Consider the following 27,514-nt stretch of genomic DNA (forward strand, 5'->3'; position numbering starts at 1 on the left):
AGAGTAGTGGGAATTATTCTAAGAATAAATACATATATTTTGATAATATATAACTTGTGTGGTGTCCTTTCATTTGATATTACAGGATTGTATATGGTCAAAAAGCTGGCTTCACTCGCCCTCTGAAGTTAAAGCCTTTAGGCTGCTTAGTCCATGCTACCCCTAGGATAGCTTGTCTATAAGGTTGACTTACAACCACCACCATAAGGGATTGTTTGGACTGATATAAGGTGCCCCCAGGACTGGAGACATCATACATCAGGCCAACTTCTCACACCCCCCTCCTAGTCCAATAAGACCGCAATCTGTGAAACAGGTCTATGTCATGGAGCACACGCATGATCCGTGTACACCTAGAAACCCCCCCCCCAAAAAAAATCTGCATTAGGGATTCAGACACTCAGGTACGTCTTTATCATGCAGAGGACTTTTCCATACCAACAGTATAGTTGTGATGTAGGTGTCGTAGAGGGTTCATTTTAGTCCGACAAGCTTATCGCAACCCCATTTTGATTCAGCTGAGCGTGATTTTATGGTTCTCTTTTTCTTTGAGATCAAGAACTTTAAGCTTTAAATTTCTCCTCTTGTGGTATCGCGCATCATTCAGGAGTCATGAGGTTGTTTTCTTTTCAGCCTCACTGATTTAATTAAGGTGGACGTTAACCGATACTCTCTAGGTTAAGCAGAGCATCGTGATTAGGCAATTTCTCTGGGCACTTGCCACACCACCTGGATTTCATGATATTAACTCAAGTGGGATGATATTTTTGTAAACTATATTTAGGCCACAATATTTTTGTAAGATGATATTTCAGCCATGATATTCTGATAAGGCAGCTATAAATAATAAAAAAAATACACATGTTCAGTTCCTAAAACCGAGGACAGCATTACACCTCAGTCTTGGGACAAAGTTTGTCGGGAGAGGGTAGGTGTAGAAGGGGGGACAAGTGAAATCCAAGAAGAACAACTTTCCTCTTAGAACAAACAACATAGCTTCCATGTAAACAACCCAAAATAAAATAATTCACATTAATAAAAAATACAGATGTATTTATTAGTGTCCTAAAAACATGACATTTTCAGCTTCAATGAATACTTCAATATGTTGTAAAACAATGTTTTTGGTACAGGGCCTTAAGAGCAGGGTATTTTGCATATTCTTTCAAACCCCACAACTCACAGATCAAGGACAGAGAATAAGTAAACAGGTACATAAGGAGTGACTTCAGAAAAAGGACTCTTCTGATCTGTTCACCTCTCTGGCAGCTGAAACATCACTAACCTTATTTAGCTTCCAGCTACATCTTTTCTACATACAATGTTAATCTCTAGCATCTGGATCTAGGTCTTTTTGACGTTTTTCCTTTCTGCTCCTGCTGACTTGTGCTTGTGTTATTTCTGACCAACAACTACTGATATAACAATGGTCCAATGCTACAACTTCACACAACCCAGCTCATCACTTCTACTACATTTATCAACATTCAAAGAGCAGAGCTGTCAGACAACAAACAGCATGTGAAAGAGAATATTTGTCATTAAGATATAAGAACATACCTCAAAGTCCGCCTTTAATGCGGTTTCAAGTATTTTTTCTAGTTCCATTTTCATGGACAGTTCCAGCTCCTGCCGGATAACCTCTTGAAACTGAGACATCCCGCCACCGGACATTGCCTTGCTAAAATCTGTAAGCAACAAGGAGAAAACAATAATATTAGAAATACGCTCGTCTCAAAACGATACAACAGTTAACAAGTACAGTTTCATCGTTTACATACACCGTCATGTGGCAAAATGATTCCTAACCATAACATTGTTATATTTTTATCAAGAGAAAAAGTGGTTAGTATCTGAAAATTAAAAAAATGTGTGTGCACAACAGTGGTAGGAATTATAAACTTGTGCAGACTGTGGCACTTGAAAAACCGATGAAATCATAAGAAGAACAATGCTCTTGTCCATTAATTGTACGGCAAACTTTTGCATGAAGCAAAAAGGTGCCTTTATAAAAGAGGCAAATAGTAAACCAGGGCTACAAACTTGCTTAGGAGCATAACCTTGCTGAAGGTAATGCCACCTACTCCAGGCCTAACGCTATATGAGGATATATGGCAAGATTTGTAAAAGTTTAATTGGAAATCCAGACCAAGCAGATCGCTTAGCACACATCGCCACAGCAGATTCTATATATCACTATTGTTCCTCGTTATCTGTATAATGCACTTCCACTACTGGTGTTGTCTTTCAGCGTCTTTTTCTCGACTGGTTGCTTGGAGGTAAGTAACCTGCCTGTCTTGTTCAAAAGGTTGCATGCTGCAGCCTGCGTACTTCATTCAAACGGTGGCAGGCTGGAGTCGCATGCCTTGTCCGAATGACTGCAGGTCGATGCCAGCATGCTGTGCCCTGATCGGGTTAAGCTGAAGCAATGAAAGGATGGAAGAAAGGGTGCTTAAAGAATAGCCTCAATGAGAAGGACTTGATGTTGTGGCTGAGGCACTAAGGGGTGCTTGGAGAAGACTGGATGGATAGATGAGTGCTGTGCTGAGGCGTGCTTTGTTCAGAAAGCATGCACTGACATGCCGGTCCCCATTCACAATAAGCATTGGAAAAGCCCTAAGGCCTCCAGTGTGGGATTTATCAGCTTTGCAAATTCTTTTTGGACATGGTGTCCAGCATGGCTAAAAAAACAGAAAAAGACCCAATGATGTGGCCACGTAATTCTGTATTGGAATGCACATACAAAATGATGCCCTCAATATCGTTTTGTTTGTTTGTTTTTTAAATCTTTCATAGGAGGAGCAAGTGGAGGGAGCAGGTACGGGTAAGCAACACAGAGGGCTAGGGGAGCTGCACAATGGGAGAAGCGAATACCACACGAGACAGGACATGGGGCAAAGGGAGTAGACCGTGGGCAAAAGAGCGACATCCTAAGACGTTCCATGGAAACATTGATATAGCCGTGTGGCACCATTTTTAGGACTATAACAATGCCCCCAAAATGTTGAATGGAAAATGAAAGCGAGAATATTAAATGTATTTATTTCAAAGATGGTGCCTCATCGGAGAACTTAATCTTCTGATTGTATGGGTGGACTACCATGCAGTATTGTGTCTGATCAAGCGGTTACAAGAACACACACCACTATGAAATTTACATGGTTAAAACTAATGTAGGCATATATGCATATATGTCCGAACGAAGCTGCAAGGGTCACATTTGGGCAGGCAAAAGTATAAAGTATACACACTTTCAGCAACTGAAACTGTTGAAATACAGCAATTGTTTTTATCGTTGGCATAAATCTCACACCCAAATTAAAAAGTGGTGGTATAAATGCTGCCATTTTAATGAGGAATATTCTTTTATGCAAGTTACTGACCCCATGAAGCTTACATCTAGAAGGTAAAAAAGATGACAAGCAGTAACCTATCCACTCACCCCCAAAACAATTACGCAGATTGATTACTTTTGAGTAAAATCAAAAACTCTTGCTGCCAGGTCAACCAGCTGTAGGGGTCGGTCATCAAGTAACATGAAAAACCACCACCAATACAACTGCTGCTCTCATCGTTCACTGTGCGTGCTAAAGAGGATAAATAGGGGAGGGAGATTATCCATCACAAAGATGCTCACTTTTACATGCAGACCCAGACAGAAGTCTCTGTTAAACGGCCAATCACGTTTCCAATCACACTCCGTCAATTTCCTCTTTATCAGCCGAATCAATTTAGCCCCTGCAAGGATAACGATTTCCGATGCAGACACCAACCTGTTGGGAACTAGAACTCGCACACCCACACCAAGTCATTTGTCACAGGCCGTTCTTATGCTGGATGCTATAAAAGTCTGTAACAAGTGAAACAAGAGCACGGCTGTGGTAGGGCCAACACTGGGCCAGCTAAGTGGCCCAGACCTCCTATTATGGTTAATCTTTTGCCTTCTAAAGAGTCTGTCGTCAGCTAGGATGACAGTACCTGAAGCACCTTCACTGGCGCAAACCCTGATGGGCCTATTGCAATTTGGCAAATGCATGGGAGTGCCTTTTCGAATTACTGGAAGAGTTGCTAAAGATTGGCAAATATTTGTACATTTTACTGTTTTTGAAGAAAGTACACTCCCAGATCATCCACTTTAAAAAAACATTTCATGCCCGAACTCTACAAAAAAAAGAGTATACTTTAAGGACAGGCTTGCTACCCCATTAGCACCAGTAAAAATGTGTGTGATGGAAGAAATGTTCAAATATGAACTATGGAAGTACAAACAAGTGTAGCAATGTCAGTTTGTTCAAAGACAAACGTACACTGGGTCACTGAACTCCTTACATTTTTTTTATAAAGAAAGATTTAAAAAGAAAAGACTGTGCAAATATAAAAAATTGATTTAACTAGTTACTGAGTAAAAATGGTAAACAGAAGGAAAAGAGGGCCAGCTAAACATCAAATAATAATCCAGCAACTTCTAACTGAATTTATTGGTTACATAAAAATGTAAACATACCCAAGTGTGCTTGACATTAATCAAAACGCATAAAGCAAATGTACAAAACAGATTTAATGTTGTCTACGCCTACTGCCCAGAAGTGTAGAGAGAGAGAGCGAGAGAGCAGTTTCGGTTTGCCGTATCGTCAATAAAAGACGACGCACCTAGAAGGAGCCCGTCCCAGGTGGACAACTAAGAATTTAAATGAAAGCTTCTGGTAAGAGACATGCTTTCACGCTACATGTACCAATATTCTTTGAATTCCAAATCCATTACAGGTAAATGTCACAGGAACACACCCTTTATATAAAGAAAGAAGCCCGTCATAGAATCTGCTAAATTGAACATTAACAATCTATCCACTGCCTTTCGATAGCAGTGAGTCAGTCTGGCCTCTAGACCGGCCGTTGACAGTTCATCTTCCATTGTCCTTCTCCCTTACGGACTTTTCCCCTATTTCATTGTAGGATTCTGAGCATACCCTTAGAGCCTGTAGGTCAGGGTCCCCCGACGGCCCCTGTCCTCCCCGAATCTTGGGTGCGAATGCCCATAAACCCCACCCTGAAAGTGTTAACCAACAACTCATTGAGCCAGTCCTCTGCTCTCAGTTGCTGGAAGAATGCCAGGTTGATCCCAGTGCTCAAAAAACTTTCAGCCGAAAAGTCAGTCCGGGCCATTACAAGCCGATTTCCCAGTTACCAGCCTTTGCTAAGATCTTCAAAAAATGTGTCAATCTCCAACTTTCCTGTTATCTCAATAACCAGTCGCAGCATCCTTCACAATCAGGATTTCGACCCGGACACTGCACTGAGCCTGCTTTGGTAGAGGTCTCAGATACTAGTACACTGGCTGTGGACAACAGGAAGAAAGTGGCCTAGCTGCTTTTAGACCTTTCAGCATCATTTGATACAGTCTCCCATCCTATACTAATGCAACGCTAGCTGGACAACGGGTTGTGAGAGACAGCCCTGGCCTGGCTGCGTTCCTTTTTAATCAAACAGATATCAGCGAGTGTAGATGCCGCCATTCGCTTCAGACTCTAAATCCATAGAGTTTGGGGTTCCCCAGGGCTCTACCTTGAGCCCGACTTTGTTCAATGTCTGTATGTCTCCTCTAGCAACCCTGGTGGAATCCTTTGGAGTGCAGCTTAACTCGACGCACAGGTTATTCTAACTTGGAATGGGAACATGCCCAATGCAGATTTGAAGCATGTCGGTCAGCAGTGTTTCAATGGATGAGTCAGAGTAACCTCTGGAGGAGATAGGGAAGTACTTCCTTCTCGGCGTTAGCTGCTGCAAGTTGGAATACCCTTCCCTTGCATTTTCGGGCGACTAGGGATGTGGGCTCTTTGAAACGTAGCTTAAAAACTTCAATATTTAATGATGCGGTTTAGATTTTGGCCCTCCTGTGGCAAGACATTAGGTCTATTGCACCTGTAGCGCCAGGAAACTCTATAGAGTAGCTGCACGCTTTACAGTCTCTATTTGATTTGAAACTAGCGGACATGGCAGAGGTCAACAAATAATAATCCAGCAACTTCTAGCTGACTAGGTATGTTTACATTTTTATGTAACTGATAAAGAGGGCTTGACATTAATCAAAACGCATAAAGCAAATGTACAACACATTTAATGCGGCCACGTCTATTGTCCAGGAAGTCTAGACATAGAGGAAGAGCAGTTGCTGCTGCCATATCATCTATAAAGAAGACGCACCTAGATCGAGGCCTCCCAGGTGAACAACTAAGAATTTAAATGAAAGCTTCTGATAAGAGACATGCTTTCACTGCTAAATCTGCCAATATTCTTAGAATTCCAAATTAATTTCAGGTACATGACGCAGGACCATGCCCTTCATATTAAAAAAAGAGCCTGTCAGAGTCTGCTAAATTGAACATCAACAATCTAGTGGACATGGCAGATACCTTAAATACACACAAATGTGCAGCATGTATGTTTAGAAGTCCTGAAATGTGCCAACATGTTATCTTCTAGCCACATGGTAGAGTTCAGGAGTCTGAACCGCACAGGATATGCTGGCCTCAAAGAACCAACAGCACACCCTTTATTTAGATTAAGTGGTCTCTCGCTGAAGTAGCTGGCTTTTCATATCACACCAGCAGTCTCATGTCTGTACAGAGCCAACATAACATCAGTGGTTGAAAAGGTTAAGCGGGATCTGCTCTGGTTGAAAGGTTTGTATGTTTCATGTATGGGCGGGAGAACAGTGATTAAAATAATAATCATACCAAGACTCATTTAAGTGTTTCAAATTAAAGTGGAAAATGGGACCTTCCAGATTCTGCAGCAGTCTATTCTGAAATTTGTGGTAAGAGAAGCCCGCAAAGTTATCAGTTATATGAATTGAAATAGCTCACCATTTTCGATTGAATTAAGGGCACATATCAGAAGTTTTTGCAGTGTTTGTGGATAGTGACAACTCAGCACCCACAAACATCTAGGAAAACCAATTGACAGTTTTATTGAAACACTTTGTTTCTCAGGCCTTTTGTGAAAAATAAGAAAGGATAGGTTATTCAAAATAATCTAACCAAAAACAAACACAAAAATATGTAACTTATAAATAAACACCCTTGCCTGAATGAACACCATCCATTTAAGAAAAGTCGCAATTCAATGCTGAAAAAAAAAAAAGTAGGTCACCAGTATCACTGCTGAACGGAAGGGCACTTCCCATTTCTCCCCTGCATTGAAGAATGTCCACTGACTGCTGACCAAACAACATTTAAACACAAGCCCTTAGGCTCATCAAGATCAGGTGTACGCTTACGAGTTATTAATGCAGTATGCATAATCAAGGCACCTACAGTAGGCAAACCAAAACTGACTTTCTTTTAATCCAAAAAGGCATCAACTTTTTGTGAGCAAGACACTTTGTTTTGGAGGTTCCTAATTATGAAATTAATTTATCATATAAAGAATTATGCAAAGAGTGCCTTCTGCAACCTGAAACTTCTGAACAAAATCAAACCCTACCTACTGCTGAATGATCTTAAATCTGCCACGCAAGCGCTGGTGCTATCCAGATTAGACTACAAGAATGCCATCCTCAAAGGCACTGCAAAATCCCACCTTGCACTTCCTAAAACAACTCTCAATGCAGCAACCAGAATGGTCAAAGGAAACAAAAAATATGACCACATCTCTGCTGCCTTGAATGAACTGGCTCCTTATTGAAGCTCACTGCAGCTTCAGAACGGCTTGTTTTACTCACAAAGCCCATCACATTGGGAAACCAGCCTACCTCGCCTCAAAACTCAAAAAGGCAGGTCAGCCGAAGAAACCGAAGAAGCACAAACACCTTACTCCTTATCCCACCCAAAGTGCACAAACGAAAAACTATGGCACGTCCCTTCTCGAGCAACACCCCCAAAATCTGGAACTCCAGACCTACACATATCAGGATGAATCCCTCCTTCAGCTTCAAGAAACAGCTAAATGATCTCCTCAACCAGCATCTGAACTAGTGGATGGCAACTGACCAAATAGACAGCTCCCCCCCCCCCCAGTTTCCCCCATATCTTCTCTCCCTTGTGCTCAAAACTGGTTTAATCTGATTCATCTCAACTGTGAGCATGTACTGATGTAGGGTTCTCAAGGGAGATAAATATTGGACTAATACATGAAATTTATGCATCGGCCTGAGCAGTAGGATATGGGCTTCTGCGCTTCATTTCGTAGACTTTAAAATCCCAGCGTTAAAACAGGAGAGCCAAACAGATGGGCATGGTATTCAGGGTCTGAAGGACAGCTCCCTCACAGTTTTCCATTCTCTAATAATGGCTAAAAAAGTCTATTGTGGTTTAGATTTGGGAAGAAAGAGGAGGAACAGATCACGCACTTGCCCTCATACCCTTCTAGTGTGCTCCCCAGGACAACTGAATGGAAGGATAGGAGGAGGCCGATATAATCCCACTGCTCAAGATTATTTCCAGCTCCAAAGGACAAATAAAATTCTTAGTAGTTTAGAATGCCATCGTATACACATTCCAAACTGGCTTCTTAGCAGATGCACAAAGTCCCGGTTTTTGCCATTTATTTTGACGCAAAGTTACAGCTCCGATTTGTCCTCAAGAATGAGACTTGCACTTAGCTTTTTTCATGTAATTTCTTTCCTAAAATAGTTAATACATTTCCTGAAATTAATATAAATATTGAGAGAGAATTGGTTTCCTGAATGGATCAACTAGGAACCAATGTTATTTCTATGATTTGTTTACACTATATTTTTAAAACCTGGACTGTCAAAACAGCAAGGTGCTTTTTAATTTTCCGAAGTGTTGGACAGAAATAGTTTCATATTTTTATGACCAATCTTCTAATCACTCACACCTTACCAATTTATCACACCCAGTCTCCACATAGGCTAAACATTTTCCCCATACAAAACTTTGAGCCTTTCTTTTTTTTGCTGGACATGCCGAAGGTGAGATTATGATTGAGGAGACATTAAATTAGTAGTGGACAGAGACTGACAAATCTGAGGAGTTTGTCTACAGGTTCCGATTTAGTTAGAAAACCATTAACAGCCACCACGAGATTTGGGGAAATGAGGCAGAATAGAGAAAGCCCAACAGAGGTCTCTGGGATTTTTCATGTAATCCCATGAACGAAGACGTAAGTAAGGAATGCGTGTTGAGGTCAACACCTAAACACGCAAGAAAGCCCCATGGTTCACCGACGAACTCAAGAGCTCCAAGAAGAACTGCCGAGCCCTCGAGAAAGTCTGGAGAAGAGAACCAACACCGGACAACATGACCACCCTCAAGCTCGCCTCCCGGAAGCACCACCAACTGATCCGCGCCACCAAGAAAACTGCATTCAAGGACCGGCTGGACAACAACGCACACAACTGCAAGGAACTCTTCAACATCGTGAAAGAGCTCTCCAACCCCAACGCCGGAAACAACGACATCACCCCATCGCAAGACCTCTGCAACTCCCTCGCCTCCTACTACCACAACAAGATCGCGGACATACACAACAGCTTCAGCATTCAACCGACGCACGCCACGACCGCAGCAACGCCTCCCACCACCACCCTCCGCGCCTGGACTCCGATCAGCACCGAAGACACCGTCCGCATGATGAACTCTGTCCACTCCGGATCTCCGACCGACCCCTGCCCTCACCACGTCTTCAACATGGCCGACGCTGTCATCGCACCCCACCTGTGGGACATTATCAACACCTCCTTCGACACCGCCACCTTCCCTGAGAGCTGGAAGCACGCCGAACTCAGCGCTCTTCTCAAGAAACCCACAGCGGACCCCACCGAACTCAAGAATTACCGCCCCATCTCGCTCCTCCCGTTTCCAGCCAAAGTCATCGAGAAGACCGTCAAACAGCTGGCCGCCTTCCTCGAGACGAATGGATCCCTCGACCCTTCACAGTCTGGCTTCCGAGCCAACCACAGCACCGAGACCGCCCTCATCGCTGCCACCGACGACATCCGAGCCCTGATGGACAACGGAGAGACAGCGGCCCTCATCCTCCTAGACCTCTCCGCGGCTTTCGACACTGTCTGCCATCGCACCCTAGTGCAGCGCCTCAGCAACGTCGGAATCCAGGAGAAAGCACTGGAGTGGATCATCTCCTTCCTCGACGGAAGAACACAGAGAGTCCGCCTACCACCGTACAAGTCAGAGGCCACCGAAGTCATCTGCGGCGTCCCTCAAGGATCCTCGCTGAGCCCCACCCTCTTCATCGTCTACATGAGCCCCCTCACGGCCATCGCACGCCAACACAACCTCAACATAATCTCCTACGCCGACGACACCCAGCTGATCCTCTCCCTGACCAACGACCCGCCGCCGCCAGAGCCAATCTGCACGAAGGGATGAAAGATGTAGCCGAGTGGATGACGACCAGCCGTCTGAAACTGAACTCAGACAAGACGGAGGTCCTCATCCTGGGCTCCTCACCCTCCGCCTGGGACGACGCCTGGTGGCCCCCCGCCCTAGGCTCCGCACCCAAACCGACGGACCACGCACGCAACCTGGGCTTCATCCTTGACTCCTCCCTCTCCATGACCAGACAAGTCAACGCCGTCTCCTCGTCGTGCTTCAACATCCTACGCATGCTTCGGAAGATCTTCTGGTGGATCCCCACCGAGACCAGGAAAACCGTCACCCAGGCCCTCGTCACCAGCCGACTGGACTACGGCAACGCCCTCTACGCCGGTACCACCGCCAAGCTCCAGAAGAGACTCCAGCGGATCCAGAACGCCTCAGCCAGACTCATCCTCGACATCCCACGAAACAGCCACATCTCCGGACATCTGAGAGACCTGCATTGGCTCCCCGTCAACAAAAGAATCACCTTCCGCCTCCTCACCCACGCACACAAAGCCCTTCACGATCAAGGCCCGAGCTACCTCAACAGCCGAATCAACTTCTACGCTCCCAAACGCCACCTCCGATCAGCCAGCCACGCCCTCGCCGCCGTCCCCCGCATCCGAAGAGCGACAACAGGAGGAAGGTCCTTCTCCTACCTGGCCGCCAAGACCTGGAACTCCCTCCCGACCGACCTGCGCCTGACCCAAGACCACCTCTCCTTCAGGAAGAAGCTCAAGACCTGGCTGTTCGAGCAGTAACGGCACCCCCCCCCCTCCCCCAAGCGCCTTGAGACCCCACGGGTAAGTAGTGCGCTATATAAATGTCTTTGATTGATTGATTGATTACAGTCTTCAATGATCAGTGAAAAGGAGACTGATAAGACTGACCCTAAGCCCATACTCAAGACATCAGCATGAAGGTTGTTTTAGCACAAACGACTGCCAGGCTACTGTTTGGAGGTTTTTAGGATCTATATAAACAAGATTCTGAAGCATTGCCAGAAATTTAAATACAAATCAAACACCACTATGATCTTAACGTATAAGCCCGGAGCAAGCCACATTGTTGCCGACCATGCAAAAATGTGGTTAGGGAAAAGGATACCATTGAAATCCAGTCGGGGACAACAGGATTTTAAAAACACCAGAAGAGTAAACAGGTAGCTTTGGCTCTTGAGAGAGAAAAGCAAGAAGAGGGTTTGCAGGATAACATTAGTTTGAGACCAGCTTACCGCATTACTACAGCATTCCTGACCACCGCAATAGACTCCGTTGCCATAATGGGCTGTATTGGCCATGCAACACCCATTATTGGATCACTGACCAGAGTCGAATGAGATGGCCAATAACAAGGGATTGGGTACTTAATGACAGACTGCTTGTGGAAATGTACATAAAGCGAACAGAACATTACCTCATAGGAGGGCAGAACATGGCTTTGGTTGTAGAGTATGCAAAAACCATCTCCCTCACCACAGGCTCTACCTTCCCTCCACCTGCAGCCTACTCTGCTGAATAATGACACCTGTTGCGGAGGTCTCGCATGCTGCCATTCATGCCCTCCACTTCATTCAGTGACAGTGTAAACCATGGAATGAGAAGGTCCCACGAGCCCCTACTTCTCCCTCTATTCTGCCAACTACTTTTAGCTCTGGCTGCCAGAGGAATTTGGAAGGGTAAACGGAAAGGAAGGGGAGTGCAAAGAATATGTGCCCTCTGTTCACAACCTTCACTTTCACTGATTGGCAATAACGGTGGGAGCCAATTAAAGACATAATCCACCTCTCCCTTCTAACAACCACAGCTTCTGCCACTATCACTCCATGACGCCTCTCCTCAAAACACAAGGAAGAGTGATGGACAATGGGAAATTTTTTAGAAATAAGGCAAAACAAATTATTCTTAGCACTCCTTATATCTTGACTTACTCCACTGTTTTTCAGGACCTGCTCCACCCCTGTTGGTGCAAGCTGAAGGCAAGCTCCAATAACAGGCGAGGAGGGTCCTCACTGAGCAACATCATCCAATGGGAAGGGAACTCCCATGTAGTTACTAACATGGCTGTAGTCAGAGAGTACCAATGTGAAGCCCATCCTCTTGGATAATATTGCTTTTGTCAATCAGACCCTTCAAATGTGGGCAACATCCACAAACGTGTTTGTTGAATGGTGTTTTTTTCAGTGGACTACTTAGGTGGCTTGTTGCTTACAAGATTTTTTTATCAGTGATAAGGCTCTGCCATTTTTGTCCCATTGAAATGTAATGAACACTTGATTTTCAGGGTTTCGAAAGGAATAAAGACAACATGTGATAAACAGATTTTATAGTTCTAAATTATGTATCCGTTGCAGCTCATTAATCATGGTCTTAGGCAGACCAGATATTCTAGAGCTGATTACAGAGTTGCCACCATAACTATGAACTCTCTTGGTAAAAACGTCTTTCTACATAACTTCTAAACTGTTACAGTCACAAATTAATAATTAAAATATATTTAAAATAATGAAAAATGTAAATAAGGCAAACTAACACAGTGAAACCGGTCATACATTACACAACTGTTTACTGACTTTAAATATATAATACCAACACATTATTATTTAAAATTTATTATTATTTAAAATATTTATAAAGCGCGGCTGTCACCTGGCAGGTATCCTGGCGCTGGTAGCTACTCCTGGGAGTTTATTGCCGGGGGGGGGGAATGACTGTGGCTGGCCGGTCTATTAAAGGGGTGAAGGAAAGAGCCATGTTTTGATTTGTTTCCTGAAGGGGAGGAGATGGGGGATTTGGCGGATATCGACAGGCAAACTGTTCCACAGCTTGGCTGCAGCTACTCTGAACGATCTTCCCCCCGTCCTGGCCTTCTTACATCTGGGCACTCTCACAAGGCAGGCAGTTGTGGACCTGAGTGTTCTGGTGGGGGTGTACCAAGAGAACAGACGTTGAAGAGGTCTGGGTCCTGCACCGTGTAGTGCCTTAAAGACCAGGCAGAGGGCCTTGAAGGCAACGCGTTGCTTCAAGGGCCGCCAGTGCAGTTCGGCCAGTGCAGCGGTGGCCGAGGATCTCCTGGTCCATCCAAGAGCCAGTTTGGCTGCTGCCGACTGCACTCGTTGGAGTCTGTCCAGTAGTGTCGCAGGAGATTCAAGCAGCAGGGCATTACAGTAGTCGAGGCGACTAAGAATAGTACACCTGACTACTAATGCTCTGGCGGAGGCAGGTAGCAAAGGCAAGACCTTGCGCAGTGAGCGCAGAAGGCCAGAGCAGGTAGCGACCGTTCTTGAGACCTGCGTTTCCATGCTCAGTTGGTGATTAAGCATGACGCCCAGGTTACGAACAGTGGTGACAGGTGACGGGTTGTTGGAATTTTCCGGGGGCCAGAACTCGGCGGGCAGAGGGCGGGGTATACGACTCGCAGGGCAAAACAGTACCTTGGTTTTCGAGGCGTTGAACTGAAGGGAGTTCTGATGCAGCCAGCTCGCGGTGTCTCTTAAACATTCATGGAAGGCTTGCAAGGAGATGGAATCTTCGCCTTCCCAAGAGAAGAGGAGCTGGGTATCGTCAGCATAGTTTACTGTGGTCATGTTATGTGATTTAATTAACGTGACCAGTGGTTTCAAGTAAACATTAAAAAGAATCGGACTGATAGAGGAACCCTGGGGAACACCGTGAGGGACAGGGAGAAAGACCGATTGAAAAGGGGGGAGGGATACGGCCTGTTTTCTTTCGCTGAGGTAAGAGTGAAACCAGATCAGGGCCGTGCCGTCGATCCCTGTCTCTCTCAAGCGCTCGAGCAGAATCCCATGATTGACAGTATCGAATGCGGCAGACAGGTCTAATAAAATCAGGGCCACGGCTTGGCCCCTGTCTGCGCGCATTCGAAGCTCTTCCATGGCCGTGAGCACAGCAGTTTCAGTGCCATGGGCTGGGCGAAAACCAAATTGGAATTCGTCCAGAATGTGGTGCTGCTCGAGGTGGGCTGAGAGACATTTACTGACCCAACGTTCGAGCACCTTCACCGGGAAAGGTAGGAGTGATATGGGGCGGAAGTTGGATAAACATTCTGGGTTTAGCGTGGGTTTCTTTAGTAGCGGGGTGATAAGCGCTTGCTTCCAGGGGCGGGGGACGAAGCCGCAGCTGAGGGATTGATTACAAATCATCCGGAGAGTGTCAAATAGTTCGTGCCCACATGCTTTCCAGATTTTCGGAGGCAGAGGATCAAGGGGGGATCCCGAGGTGATGCCCTGTGCAACTTTTTCAAACTCGGTTTGAGAAATAAGGGGGAAAGCCAGTAGCCTATTCATAGGAGGGCAGGCTGACCTCAGAGAGTCAGAATTGGTGGGGCTAACTTCGGGAAGGGTAGGATAAGTGAGTGACGGGGGCGTTGCCAGATTGTTGATGATGGTCTCAATTTTGTCAGTAAAAAACTGAGCAAGGCTGTCACAAAGGGACTGAGATGGGGGAATAGGGTTTTTAACGCAGTCGGGATGTAAGATGTTGTCCAGGATCTGAAATATACTTTTTGGACTGTTGGCCGCGTTGGCTATGGTAGAGCAGTAGTAATTAGCTTTACTCTCTGCGATGGCAGATTTGTAGTCACGGAGTGACTTTTTCCAGAGGATTTTATTGTTGTTGCAGTATCCGTGTCTCCACTTTCTCTCAGCCTGTTTGCAGGTTGATTTGAGAATTTTCAGAGAGTCATTGTACCAGGGAGCGGGTGCTCTACCTTTAGGTTTACAGAGTTTAAGAGGGGCAACAGAGTCTGCGATGAAAGTGATTCTCGAGCTAAGGGATCTGTAGTTATCTTCCACCGAGCTGGTGGAGGAGAAACTTTCCTCCACCTCGAAGACTTTGGTGGAAAAGCTGAGTTTTTCTAAAGCTTTCCAGTTCCGATAAGAAAATTGTGGTGGCGGGTGATTTTTGGGCTTACTTGTTGTGGCGTTATTGATGTACAGTTTGATGAGCGAGTGGTCTGTCCAGCTCATGGGTAGAATGTCGCCTACTTGAGTAAGACCCGGGGTCGAGAAGATAAGGTCAAGCCGGTTGCCTGCGGAGTGAGTGGGGTCCTTTATCAGTTGGTAAAGCCCCACACTGTCACAGGACAGCAGAAGGTTATCTAGACCTGTGTCGAGGCTGCCGTTTGGCCAAAGATTGAAGTCTCCTAGGAGTATAAGTTTATTATGAGAGGTAGCCATGTTGGTGATAGTCGTGAAGAATGCTTGCTGTTGCGAAAGAGAAAAGGCCCCAGGTGGACGATAGCAGACAATCACCGTAAGGGTGACTCCTTGGTGGCGGTTTATAGTCAAACCAAAGAGCTCGATTCCGGGTACGGGATCTATGTCTAAGGTGTTCATTTGCCACGAGGCTCGGAAGATGACGCCAACTCCGCCACCGCGGCCTTTGGGTCTGGGGAGATGAAGAATATTAAAGTTTAGCGGACAAGCAGCTGCTAAGTCGGTCTCACAGTTTGCATGTGTCCAAGTCTCGGTTAGGAAGAGTACATCCAGATGGTGTGAGTCTATAAGGAGATTGATTTCAGTGGCATGCTTCGGTAAAGATCTGACGTTCAAAAGGCCTCCTACAATTAGGTCCTTGTGGGTGAAGTCAGTTACAGGAGAAGCAGTTTCTTCAAAGATGAGCTTACCTTCGTGCGCATACCCTCGGAGATTAAGCAGTGCGTCCCGAGTATAGCAGGGGGAGAGTGGGCTGTGTAGGGCAGGGTTTGTGGCGCTAGGCGCGTCCTCGTCGCGGACGAGCGCAGACGAGCTTGCCTTAAGCGCGCCTTCGGCGCGCAATCGGCGAGCCCGCTGCGCTCGTCCGCTGCGCTTCCGGTATTGACACATGATTTATAGTGGTCGCTAGTGACGTAGGAGGGGGCGTGTCCAGCAAGAGGTGGGCGTGGCTATCATTCTCCCTCGGCGGTCAATGGCGCCAAGAACGAGTGTTTTTCCTTTCCCTAACAGCTAACAATCAGCTGCTGTGGAATGAGGACAATGTGCAAATCAGGTATTTTTAAAATCAATACACAATTACAAGTTTAAAATCACAGTAAAACGCCTCCCGGCTTTTCGCCTCAGGAGTTAGCAGTCTAATGGAGCAGCGCGAGTCAGCGCGCCCTATTTATCACAGCGGAGGGGGCGTGTCCAGCAAGAGGTGGGCGTGGCTATCGTTCTCCCTCGGCGGTCAATGGCGCCAAGAACGAGTGTTTTTCCTTTCCCTAACAGCTAACAATCAGCTGCTGTGGAATGAGGACAATGTGCAAATCAGGTATTTTTAAAATCAATACACAATTACAAGTTTAAAATCACAGTAAAACGCCTCCCGGCTTTTCGCCTCAGGAGTTAGCAGTCTAATGGAGCAGCGCGAGTCAGCGCGCCCTATTTATCACAGCGGAGGGGGCGTGTCCAGCAAGAGGTGGGCGTGGCTATCGTTCTCCCTCGGCGGTCAATGGCGCCAAGAACAAGTGTTTTTCCTTTCCCTAACAGCTAACAATCAGCTGCTGTGGAATGAAGACAATGTGCAAATCAGGTATTTTTAAAATCAATACATAATTACAAGTTTAAAATCACAGTAAAACGCCTCCCGGCTTTTCGCCTCAGGAGTTAGCAGTCTAACATGGAAAGGAATGTTTTCAGGGTCTCGTTTATTTCTGGAACATGTAGCAGCAAATATAAGAAACGGTTTCCTGTACAAACATGTTCAGCCTTGCATACATAAGTGAATGATTCTAAAGCTGTTTTCAGCAGCATGTCTCCCACAGAAGGCACATTGTGTGAGGCAGGTGAATATTCTGTTCATTAATTAGAGCTTTGATCTTCACAGGCAGCTATTCTGGGAGTAGAAGTAGTGATATGTAGGCTGATATTGTAACGCAAAGTGTCTATGGTACTAGCTATGAATCTCCTGGGTAGAAATTGACCCCCTAGGAGTCAATCTAAACCCTGTATTTTTGATAATGTACAACCAACTGATTTACAATGACCAATACAACTCTCTATCAAAGGATATTAACACTTAGCACATTCAGTTCCAAGTTAAACAATCCAAAGCCTGGAAGGCCGCTGAGACCTCTATGCCATTGTGCACGAAGAGCTGGTGACAGAGACGGTTGCCCACAGGGCACATGGGTACTCTGCAGCCCAGAAGTTCAATGTATTTGAATGTGGAGCCCTTTGGGCCTCTCCTGAATTCCTTCTGTCTCTTGAAGTGTTCATGGAAGCTGAGTGGCAAGTTGTCTGGGTTCCACCTATGTATCTTTTAAACCTTGGTGAACCTCTACGGAGGTTGAAATAATGGAGGCAGGGTTCCAAAGAGTATACAAGTTACTGGTAGAGAAATATGTAAATAAAAAAATTGCTACGCTTAAACACAGTTCAAGTACAGTGAGTCAACAAATTATTAACCACGTCCATTGTTTAGAAGTGGAGTGCTGAAGAGGAGGAAGATTTGAATGAACCCGACATATTCATGTGTATTTTGGATGTGAAACAGTTTGCTAAAAGGAATACAGTGAGATGACAGCATAAATCTTTCACCAGAGAACAAATGCCAGGGCAGTTGCTTGAGTGTTTGGTAGTGACTTTAAGAGTATTAGCTGCAACCTGCGACTAAATAAAATGTCATCAGAAAATAATATTAAAACAATCAGTTCACAAGACTAATAGCAGCAGCAAGGTTCAAGAGAAGTTATTAGCCACGAAATTAACACAGCAGAGAAAGCTGAGGAAATTTCAAAAAGAGTGGACGATGCCGTCAAGGATTTGAATTGGTGGTTGTAAAACAATAGTGTGATAAAAATTGTAAGACCACGAGAAAAACGGGATGGTCAGGCGTTTAAGTGTGAAGTTAACAGGGAAATGAACTGCCTCTGGTCACGGTGTATGATCGTCAGGCACCTCACCTTAGGCAAAACTCATCCAGCATATTGACACGTTTCAGAAGAGCAAGTAGTGGCACTATGCAAGCATATGCAATGTCAAGTGCCAAAGGGACAGACAGACAGGCAAATGTACTGGAGGAAAAGGCAAATGAAGATGAAGGAGAAATAACTTTACAAGCTAAGCAGGGCAGTGCAGTCACGTGGGAGGTAAAATTAGCACCACATATACTCATGTAAAAAAAGAAAGAAGTACTTAATATACAGTTTTACTCAACAGTATATAATGGCCTTCCAAACCTCATTAACTGCTAACTGTAGCTACAGCTAGCCTTATGTGACAAATAGCAAACACATTTAAATTCTTTAAAAAAAAGAATCAGCTACCATTCAGAAGCCTTGCTTTTTATATCAGTTGTAAACATACAAATCTGAAACGTTAATTTTGTCTGGAGCATTCGGGTTTGTGGTAACACATTAAGCCTAATTCAAAACTACATTTAGCAGTCTCAGATAAGAATTGTTTCTGCTGGTCAGTGCTGCTAGTGTTCTACATCCATTTCCAAACAATATGAAGTATACCATTCAAAGTGGAGAAAGATAATTTACAAACAGAGAAAGATCAAGACCACTGCATTCTGCCCAGGAGTGGGTGCCCTAGCAAATTCTAAGTTCAAACTAAATGATGCTCCTAGATTTCACAAAGAACTTCAAAGCTACATTCAGGGATCTTCAGGCCTCTTCCTAACAGTAACGCTCATACCATTACAGGAAGACTGAGCAAGGATGAGTTTCATGAAAGGGAGGCAAGGGGAAACACCCATTCTTTCCACAAATAACTTGCTACATGGCTCAGGTGTGAAAACCAGCCTAAACAAACCAGAAGACTTCTGGAAAATGTCATTTAAAAAGAGAATAACAAAGCGGATTTGTTTGGCTGTAGTACACAGCAACATGTTTGGTGAAAACCAACACAGAGTATCACCAGAATAACCCAATACCCAAAGTCAGGCGAGGTGGTGCAGGGAGTGGTGATCTGACACTGCTCTACAGTCTAAGGATCTGGGTGCCTCATAATCATTAATTCCACCATGATTGCCTCTTCATAACAGTTCATTATAGAGAAAATGCCAAAACATCTGCTTAACAGTCTAAGTAGATCATGCAACAGAACAAAGATCCTAAACACAGCAGTAAATATATGACTGAATATCAGAAAAGAACTAAGATTTTGGCATAGCCCAGAGCAAGATGCTGTGGCAGGGCCTAAAGAGAGCTGCAAATAACGAACACCCTCAAATATCACTAAGTTGAAGCAGTTATATTAGGAGGGTCTATAAATTCCTCACAGGCAATGTGAGGGACCGAAATTCTTATAGAGCTGTTTACTTAAAGTTATTGCTTTTGAAGGGGCTCATAGGTTGCACTTATTTTTTCACAAAAGGCTTCTGGATGTTGGGCAACTTTTTAAAAATATTATGCAATGACAAAGTGAACTTTGTGGGAGTTATTTGTAGTATATTTTGTTACGGTTAGGATTTGGTGTACAATAGATGAAGGTAATGTACGTTTTAGTACATAGCACCACATAATCTTAAGACGGCACACTTTTTTCACATCACTGTAAGAGGACTCAGGTTCATCTTGTACACAGAATGGCAATTAAGAGATATTACAAGTGTGTTGCTACAAATGTTGGATATTAGACCTTAAGAGTGCAGGGGAAATCAACTGATGTGAAAGTGTGTTTCTTTTCAACTTTGGAGTACTAAGGGAGGAAGGCAATTGTAATGGTTTATGTGGCAATGTTATGTTATGAGTATTTGCATAGCACAGTAATCACCCCTGAAGGAATCCAGGCGCTCAGAAAGGTGGTAGGCAACTGACTACCTGAAAGTTATTAGAAAAGCCAGGTCCTCAGTTTCTTGCAGAACTCGAGAGACAATGGGGGGAGGGGGGAAGACTCTGATGAGCCGTTGGAAGTCATTCCTGGCTTTGGGACAGATGAAGGAAAAGGCGTGGTGGCCTCCTGCTCTGCTGCTGTGTATGCTGAGTACATGTACAAGAGAGGGTCCTGACAAGCGGAGGTATCAGGAGGGTTGATGGGAGTGTATGTGGTGGTTTAGTTATGAGGACCAATGTTGCATAGTGCTTTGTATGTGTTCATGAGGAGTTTGAAATAAGTGCGTTTGTATATGGGGAGCCAGTGGAGTTCTCTGACACATGGATAAATGGCAGAGGGCAACAATGAATAAGACTTGATCTCAAACATCCACAATAAATGTCAAGTGTTGGTAGATCAAAAGATTGGAGTGGCAAATAGAGTGTTTTGATCCTAGAACTGTTTAAAATTGGGTGAGGAAAACTGAAGGGGTCTGTGTACCGAACTGTGCTAAAAGATGCATATCTAGGGTGCACGAACGTCTTCATGTTCCCAGAAGAGACATTATATTTGGACACTACTGAGAGAAATAAATCCTAAGAATGGTTTTCTCCTGGAATCATCGCATCTCGCTGCATGAAGAGTACAGGGGTCCAAATTCTTTCATTGAGCCGACTGGAGCATATTGGTTGGAGTTAGACTATGCTCCTTTTTGAGGGACTTGCATGAGTTATACAAGTAAACACTTAAAGTTACATTATTTTCAGTAAAACGGTTTTTATCAACTGAGGAGCTGAAAAAAATAAAAGCAAGCATGATCTAGCAAGGCATGACATTCTAGAGGTTCTCAAGGATAGTGTGTTGAACATACACTGCGAGAAATGCAACAATGGGATGCATGGAGTGGGTTAACTAGTACACCAGACTAATCGCTAGAGCTTTGGTCCTAAGGAGCTTTTGATGGATGGCTCACAATACAAGAGATACAAGTTTCAGCTCATTTGGTTTTGGACTGGTTGTGAATTATACCATTGTCATCTTGTTTTGTGGTTCAAGTGCACCTACTGCATGCGTTAAGGCAGTTGAGATAAGTTTGGAGTTATGAATATCAAGAAACATTTGGGGAAACTTATGCTGGTGATCACAGAAGGAAGAAGCAATGAGGTCATTTGCCATTTATTGTCGTAGCACTTTTCAAAATATGTAAAACGTGAAAATTGTTTTTGATATGCTTTAGTTTAAATGGTGCATAGACTGAGAAATTCATGATGTTGCTCCTGAAACGAAACGTTCCGGTAATGTAGAAAGTCTAGACTGCATTTCTAATGCTCGCTTTTTACTTTACTGCTAGTAACTCTACCTGATGAACTGAACTGGTCACTGTTAATAACCTTGCATATGGTTTTGTGAGAAGGTGGAATTGGAGAAAAGCTGTTCAGGATTTTCAATGTGCATATACGACACACAGATTTAGTGGAAAGGTGCCCCTTGGGGTGTGAGGACTGCGTGAACCAATATTGGTCGAGTACGCAGAATAAGATAGAGAACAATTTCGAAGATCACTACAGGAGTTCCTTAGCAGTGCTGAAAAGAAAGCTACAGCTGTTTAGGAAGGCTGAGTGGGTGCAAATTAAACTATAATGGTTGGTTAGGAGACATCATGTCTCATGACCTTTCCTCTCTGTCACTCTTTGTGCCTACCTCTATTATTAGCACTCTCAATCCTGTCTCTACCATAGCTCTCTCTGCACCTCATCCTTCTCTATATACACCTCACAGCTCTTTTTCCCCAACTTCCCTATATCACTCCTCCACCTACTTCACTTTTCAAACACCTCCAACACACAACTCCATCTCTACCACTACATAAAGTTTACGTCCCCTATTTCTCTCTCCTTGCCTACTACATTATCTCGCTCATCCCTTTCTCTACCTCATCACTCCCTCACTCCATCTCATTTCTCTCTACCTCAGATATCCCTCAGTACCTAAACCTTTCTCTACTCCACTGCTCTCGCGGACTACTCTAGCTCCCCATATTCTGTTGTATGACAGAACTACGCTTGGCTAAACCAAGCGTGCCGTAACAAGGCGGAATGAATAATGAATGTGTCTTAACCATGCATTACTTTACCATGCAAGTCTTTACAATGACTTGCAAGTCTTTACAATGACTTGCCTTAGGGAAAGTGCTGGGCTTTAGAACAGTATAATTTACTATTCCAACTCCAGTCTGTGCAACAGTAGGAAAGGCGCTGGACTTCAAAGTCCAATGGTGCGTTACCTAAGGCATGTCGTTTTAACGACATGCGTGGTTAAGGAATGCGTGGTTAAGGTGCATTTGTTGTTCCGATCACATTGCAAAGGCAACGCATGGTTCAGCCGTCGTCGTTATTGCTGTTTCCCCCCATATTCACTACCTCCACTCTCCACCTCCCCTTTCACTTTCACTTTTCACGCCTGTTCCCTTTAGTTCACCGCTCTAAATATCTTACTCTTTTCTGGCTACCTCTATTCTTCAACATCTTTTCTCCATCACGAACACCTCTCGCTCCCTCATACACAAATGCATCTCTCGCTCTGGAGCTCCTTCCCTATTTTGACTTACCACCTCAACTCTGACTCGCTCTCTCTCTCTCCCCATCTCCGTTTCAGTCTCTTTCTCGGGCCTAACTGTGCCTCATGGACTCGGAGGGGTTCAGTATCCCAGCAATTTACTAGCAGGATACCTCCCTCTTTTCCACCTATATGTGCGCCTCCGGTCCGACCAGTTAGGCCGATCACATGAACCACGTGATTAAATTTGTTACGTAGGTACAGGATGCGTGCTTTATTATTTTCAGCATTTATTATCTAAAATTTCTTTTCACTATTAGCTCATTGGGGCATCTATTAGGAGTGGCAAACACAGGGCTGGCCCCTGTGTAGTCCTGAGGAAGTGCTTGGGGGACGCACAAAACATGTTGACAGACAGAAGTTGAAAGGTACACCTAAACACATTATCATTTAGGCACCCTACTATTTCTACCCTGGTTTTAACTCTACCAACTAGGAGCAGGAATAAACTATTTAAAGCTTACTAGGCAGGTATTTTTAATTATTCACATACACCGCACTCCATCACATCACAACTCTCGCACCACACATAGTCTAATCGTAAGTGCTCCTATGTAATTTGCAAGTCACAGCACGCCCCAGTCCTCAGCGGACTGGGATGGCCCCTATGATGAAGCAGGTCACCGTGGGGCAACCCTGGTGAGTGAGGGGACACCAAGAAAAAGAGCAATAGTCTTTTTCTATCACTATATACACTATTCCAACTCCAGTGAGTGGTGCGAATAGGACTATAATCAACAGCTAGGCTCCTGATCTCTGTTTCTCAGAGATCTTTTGTGACTTATTTGTGAAATTAGTATGACATTTTACAAGAAAAAAACATCACCTAATTTCAACAACCCTTATACTGAGTGAAGGAGACGTTTGCAATATTGCCAAAGTGGTGTGGTGCTACAGTGTGTGGTGGGGCACTGCAAAAGGTTTGGAGAGAATGTTAAAGCTTATACATCAAACTGAAGAAGTTGATTTTGAGTGCAAATTTAGGGTAAAGAGCCAGTACTGGGAAGGAGAGTTTGCGTGGTTGCTGGTGAGGAGTCAGGTTCTTCGTTACACAGCTCCTGTAGAGTGTGAAGTCAAGATGTGGAGTTAATCAACTAGGTGTTGGGTTGAACTTTGTGCTAGGTGCTAAAGGCAGACTAAAAGTGTGTTTATGTATATAATTTGTGTGCTGACATTTAGCAAACGTCATTGGTCTGTAATGTTCTCGATTAGTAATTGCATGTTTGCATAAGGGAGGGGAATGGATTGGCTTAATTTGTAGTTAGACTTCACTCTAAATAGATTTCCATGAAGGTGACGCGGAGGCTCCTAGCTTTGGCACGTGGAGCTCTGTCGTCCTCCATCCAAAATGTGCTCTTATTCGTAATGAACATTGTGTCTTCCTTAATGTTCAGCTTCTTTCTGGTACAGAACGTCCAGGCCTGCTCAACAATGTAAAGAAGGATTTGGAACAGTGGAGTCTGAGAGAAAGCACTGCGTGCAAATTTGTCTCTGGCTTTGAGATTAACATTGCATTTCTCTTCCGAACAATTCGAGGAACTGGTAGTAAATTCCAAAGATAATCTTAATGCATGCCGAATCCTCCATAATGTTGTGGCAGACTACAAGGCTGAAAAACAGTTTGTGTGTATGACCCACACTCAGTGTTGAAATACTTCAACGGGATCCTGGTTATACTCGTTGTTTGACGCCACGATGGCTTCCACACAAACAGCAGACAGGGTACAGAGGAGGGAAAAACATATCAACTTAAGAATCTACCCTGCTCGTTGAAAACTAAACGAATCCCTCAACTTGTGCATATGGTACGTGGCAAAACCTACAAATCTTGCTTCAAGAAATTATCAAACTTTTTGGGAAGATGATCATTTAAATTCAAATATCCAATTCTCATTCCCGAGCTTAAATGATGCTTTTTTCCAACTCCTTTCATGAGGAGTGTGCTCTACTAGACTAAAACCATAACTTTGTGAAATTAGTATGGAATGTTGTGAATATTTGCAAGAAAAGAAAAATCACCTCATTTCGCCAACCCTTTCACTGAGTGAAGAAAACATTTCTAATATGATCAAGGTGGTGTGGGTGCTACAGTGTGTGGTGGGAGACACTGCAAAAAGTTAGGAGGTTTTTATGGTGTCGATAGCCAGTATTAAAAATGAGTGTGTACATAGGTTATGTGCACATCCTTGCTGTGGGCACTCCACTAAGGTTCGTCGAAGACAGACTCCACTTTGTTTTAAATTATATTTATTAACTGTTCATCAAATTTTCTCTTTTTTTTCATTTGATTGCTTAATTCATTGTTTTAACAATATATATTTGTTTGAAACGATGCTCCGATGCATTTCGGGCCAGAATTGCCCTTTCTCAAGGAGCCCTGGAATTCAAGAATAACAACAATTTTCTACATGACCCATTATCATGACGAGATATACATAAACTGTACAAATAAACATTTTATGGCGTTTCAGTTGAAAAAGCAAATATCATGCGTTGTGGACAATACAAATGTATTTAGGTGATGAAATGCTAACCCAAATGGAGGTGATCGGGGGTTTAAACGTGGGTCAAACGGTAAGCGTGGAAGTTGTGTGTTGCCAGGGACTATTTATCATGCGCGTGTAATAAATAAAAAGCAAGTTAAACTTACATAATCTTGGAATGCTTGTAAATTCAACGATGCTGTAATGAAAGTAAAAATGCCGTGTAAGCATTATCACCTCTTGTTGAGGTCGTAAAGATAAAGAAACGTAAATGGATGTTAATGCATGGCGGGCGGGCCCGACTTACTGAAATTCTTCCGAGGTTTCAGTTTTCCTTCAACAAGGTTCAATCAGGTTACCGGGAACCAGCTTCCGGGTTTTCGAAGCCAAGTTCGCGTAGTGGGGTGGGATAAACACTAAGGTCTAAAATGAATGACGGACTACTGGCCGAGAATTCAGCCAGGAGTGATAACATAGAAGATGGACTAGCAACACCAAAACGGTGTCGGCCATCTTAAAGGGGAGCTATACTGAACAGATGGAGTGGGGAGGGTACAATGTGAATAAGTGAGGGACAAAGTAAATTGTTTAGCAGAGTGTGGCAAACATTTAGTGAGTTGTTGGTGATACTTAATTATTCAAGTTTCCATCAAAACTCTTTGAAACGACACTTGCCTTACAGCCAAATGCTGCGAGTCAAACGCATTGTCTCAGACCAAGAACTCTGTAACAAACGTATGCATGAAATGAATATTAGATTCTCGGAAAGAGGATACCCACAAGCAACAATTGATGATGCTATGAAGAAAGTATCAAACATCACTCGTGAGAAAGCACTAACACGATCAACCAGAAAAGAAGACACCAGGATGGTATTAGTGTCAAAATACTCCACCTTAAGTGGTAGATACAAAAAAATCATACTGAACCATTGGCGGGTCCTAGCATCCGAACCGGATTTCAAAAATTTGTTTGAACAGCCACCCATTTTTGCATACACTAGGGCAAGCAATTTCAAAGAAATTTTATCTAAAGACAGCATCCCACGAATTGAATACAAAGGCACAAAACCATGTCTCAACTGTAACAGTTGCAATAACATCATCAAGGGCAACAAAATCAATCATCCGATGAAAGGGACAGAGATTAAAGTCAACGTAAATGCGACATGTGATTCGTCCAATTTAATCTACCTGCTGAAATGCCCATGCGGGAAATCTATATTGGAAAAACTGAGAAAAAAATTAAAATCCGCCTAAACGAACACAAATCTAATATACGGACTAAGCAAGAAAGATCTAGCATCGCAATCCATTTTTTAGAACATAACCATAATGTGGCGCAATTGAAATTCACGGTTTTGGAAAGAATTGACAAGAAAGAAGGTAAAGACAACAATAAGACTTTGTTACAGAAAGAAACAGCATGGATATATCGATTGCAATCTCTGAAACCATTTGGTCTGAATGACCGAATTGAACTGAGTTGTTTCTTATGAATACCCTTAGTGGTACATATGGACACATTGTACGACTGTAAACGACTGTTCACGACATTTATCTATTCCTATAATTTATGGGTTTATATATGTATTGGATCACTTTGTTACATTAAGTATCACCAACAAATCACTAAATGTTTGCCACACTCCGCTAAACAATTTACTTTGTCCCTCACTTATTCACATTGCACCCTCCCCACTCCATCTGTTCAGTATAGCTTCCCTTTAAGCTGGCCGACACCGTTTTGGTGTCGCTAGTCCATCTTCTATGTTATCATTCCTGGCTGAATTCTCGGCCAGTAGTCCGTCATTCATTTTAGACCTTAGTGTTTATCCCACCCCACTACGCGAACTTGGCTTCGAAAACCCGGAAGCTGGTTCCCGGTAACCTGATTGAACCTTGTTGAAGGAAAACTGAAACCTCGAAAGAATTTCAACAAGTCGGGCACGCCCGCCATGCATTAACATCCATTTACGTTTCTTTATCTTTACGACCTCAACAAGAGGTGATAATGCTTACACAGCACTTTTACTTTCATTACAGCATCGTTGAATTAACAAGCATTCCAAGATTATGTAAGTTTAACTTGCTTTTTATTTATTACACGCGCACGATAAATAGTCCCTGGCAACACACAACTTCCACGCTTACCGTTTGACCCACGTTTAAACCCCCGATCACCTCCATTTGGGTTAGCATTTCATCACCTAAATAAATTTGTATTGTCCACAACGCATGATAATCGCTTTTTCAACTGAAACGCCATAAAATGTTTATTTATACAGTTTATGTATATCTCGTCATGATAATGGG

General features: G+C 43.8%; 1 protein-coding gene across 2 annotated transcripts in view; it reads right to left on the reverse strand.

Moving 5' to 3' along the window:
• UGP2 (UDP-glucose pyrophosphorylase 2) overlaps positions 1 to 27,514 on the reverse strand; it is a 476,638-nt gene that overhangs the window by 271,766 nt on the left and 177,358 nt on the right. For both annotated transcript variants that reach the window (XM_078649432.1, XM_078649433.1), the window contains exon 2: positions 1,561 to 1,688. In XM_078649432.1, the coding sequence (XP_078505558.1) occupies positions 1,561 to 1,688 (128 nt within the window). The remainder of the gene's footprint in view (positions 1 to 1,560; positions 1,689 to 27,514) is intronic.

Source organism: Lissotriton helveticus, chromosome 6 (assembly GCF_964261635.1).
Source record: "Lissotriton helveticus chromosome 6, aLisHel1.1, whole genome shotgun sequence".
NCBI classification, from domain to species: Eukaryota; Metazoa; Chordata; class Amphibia; order Caudata; family Salamandridae; genus Lissotriton; species Lissotriton helveticus.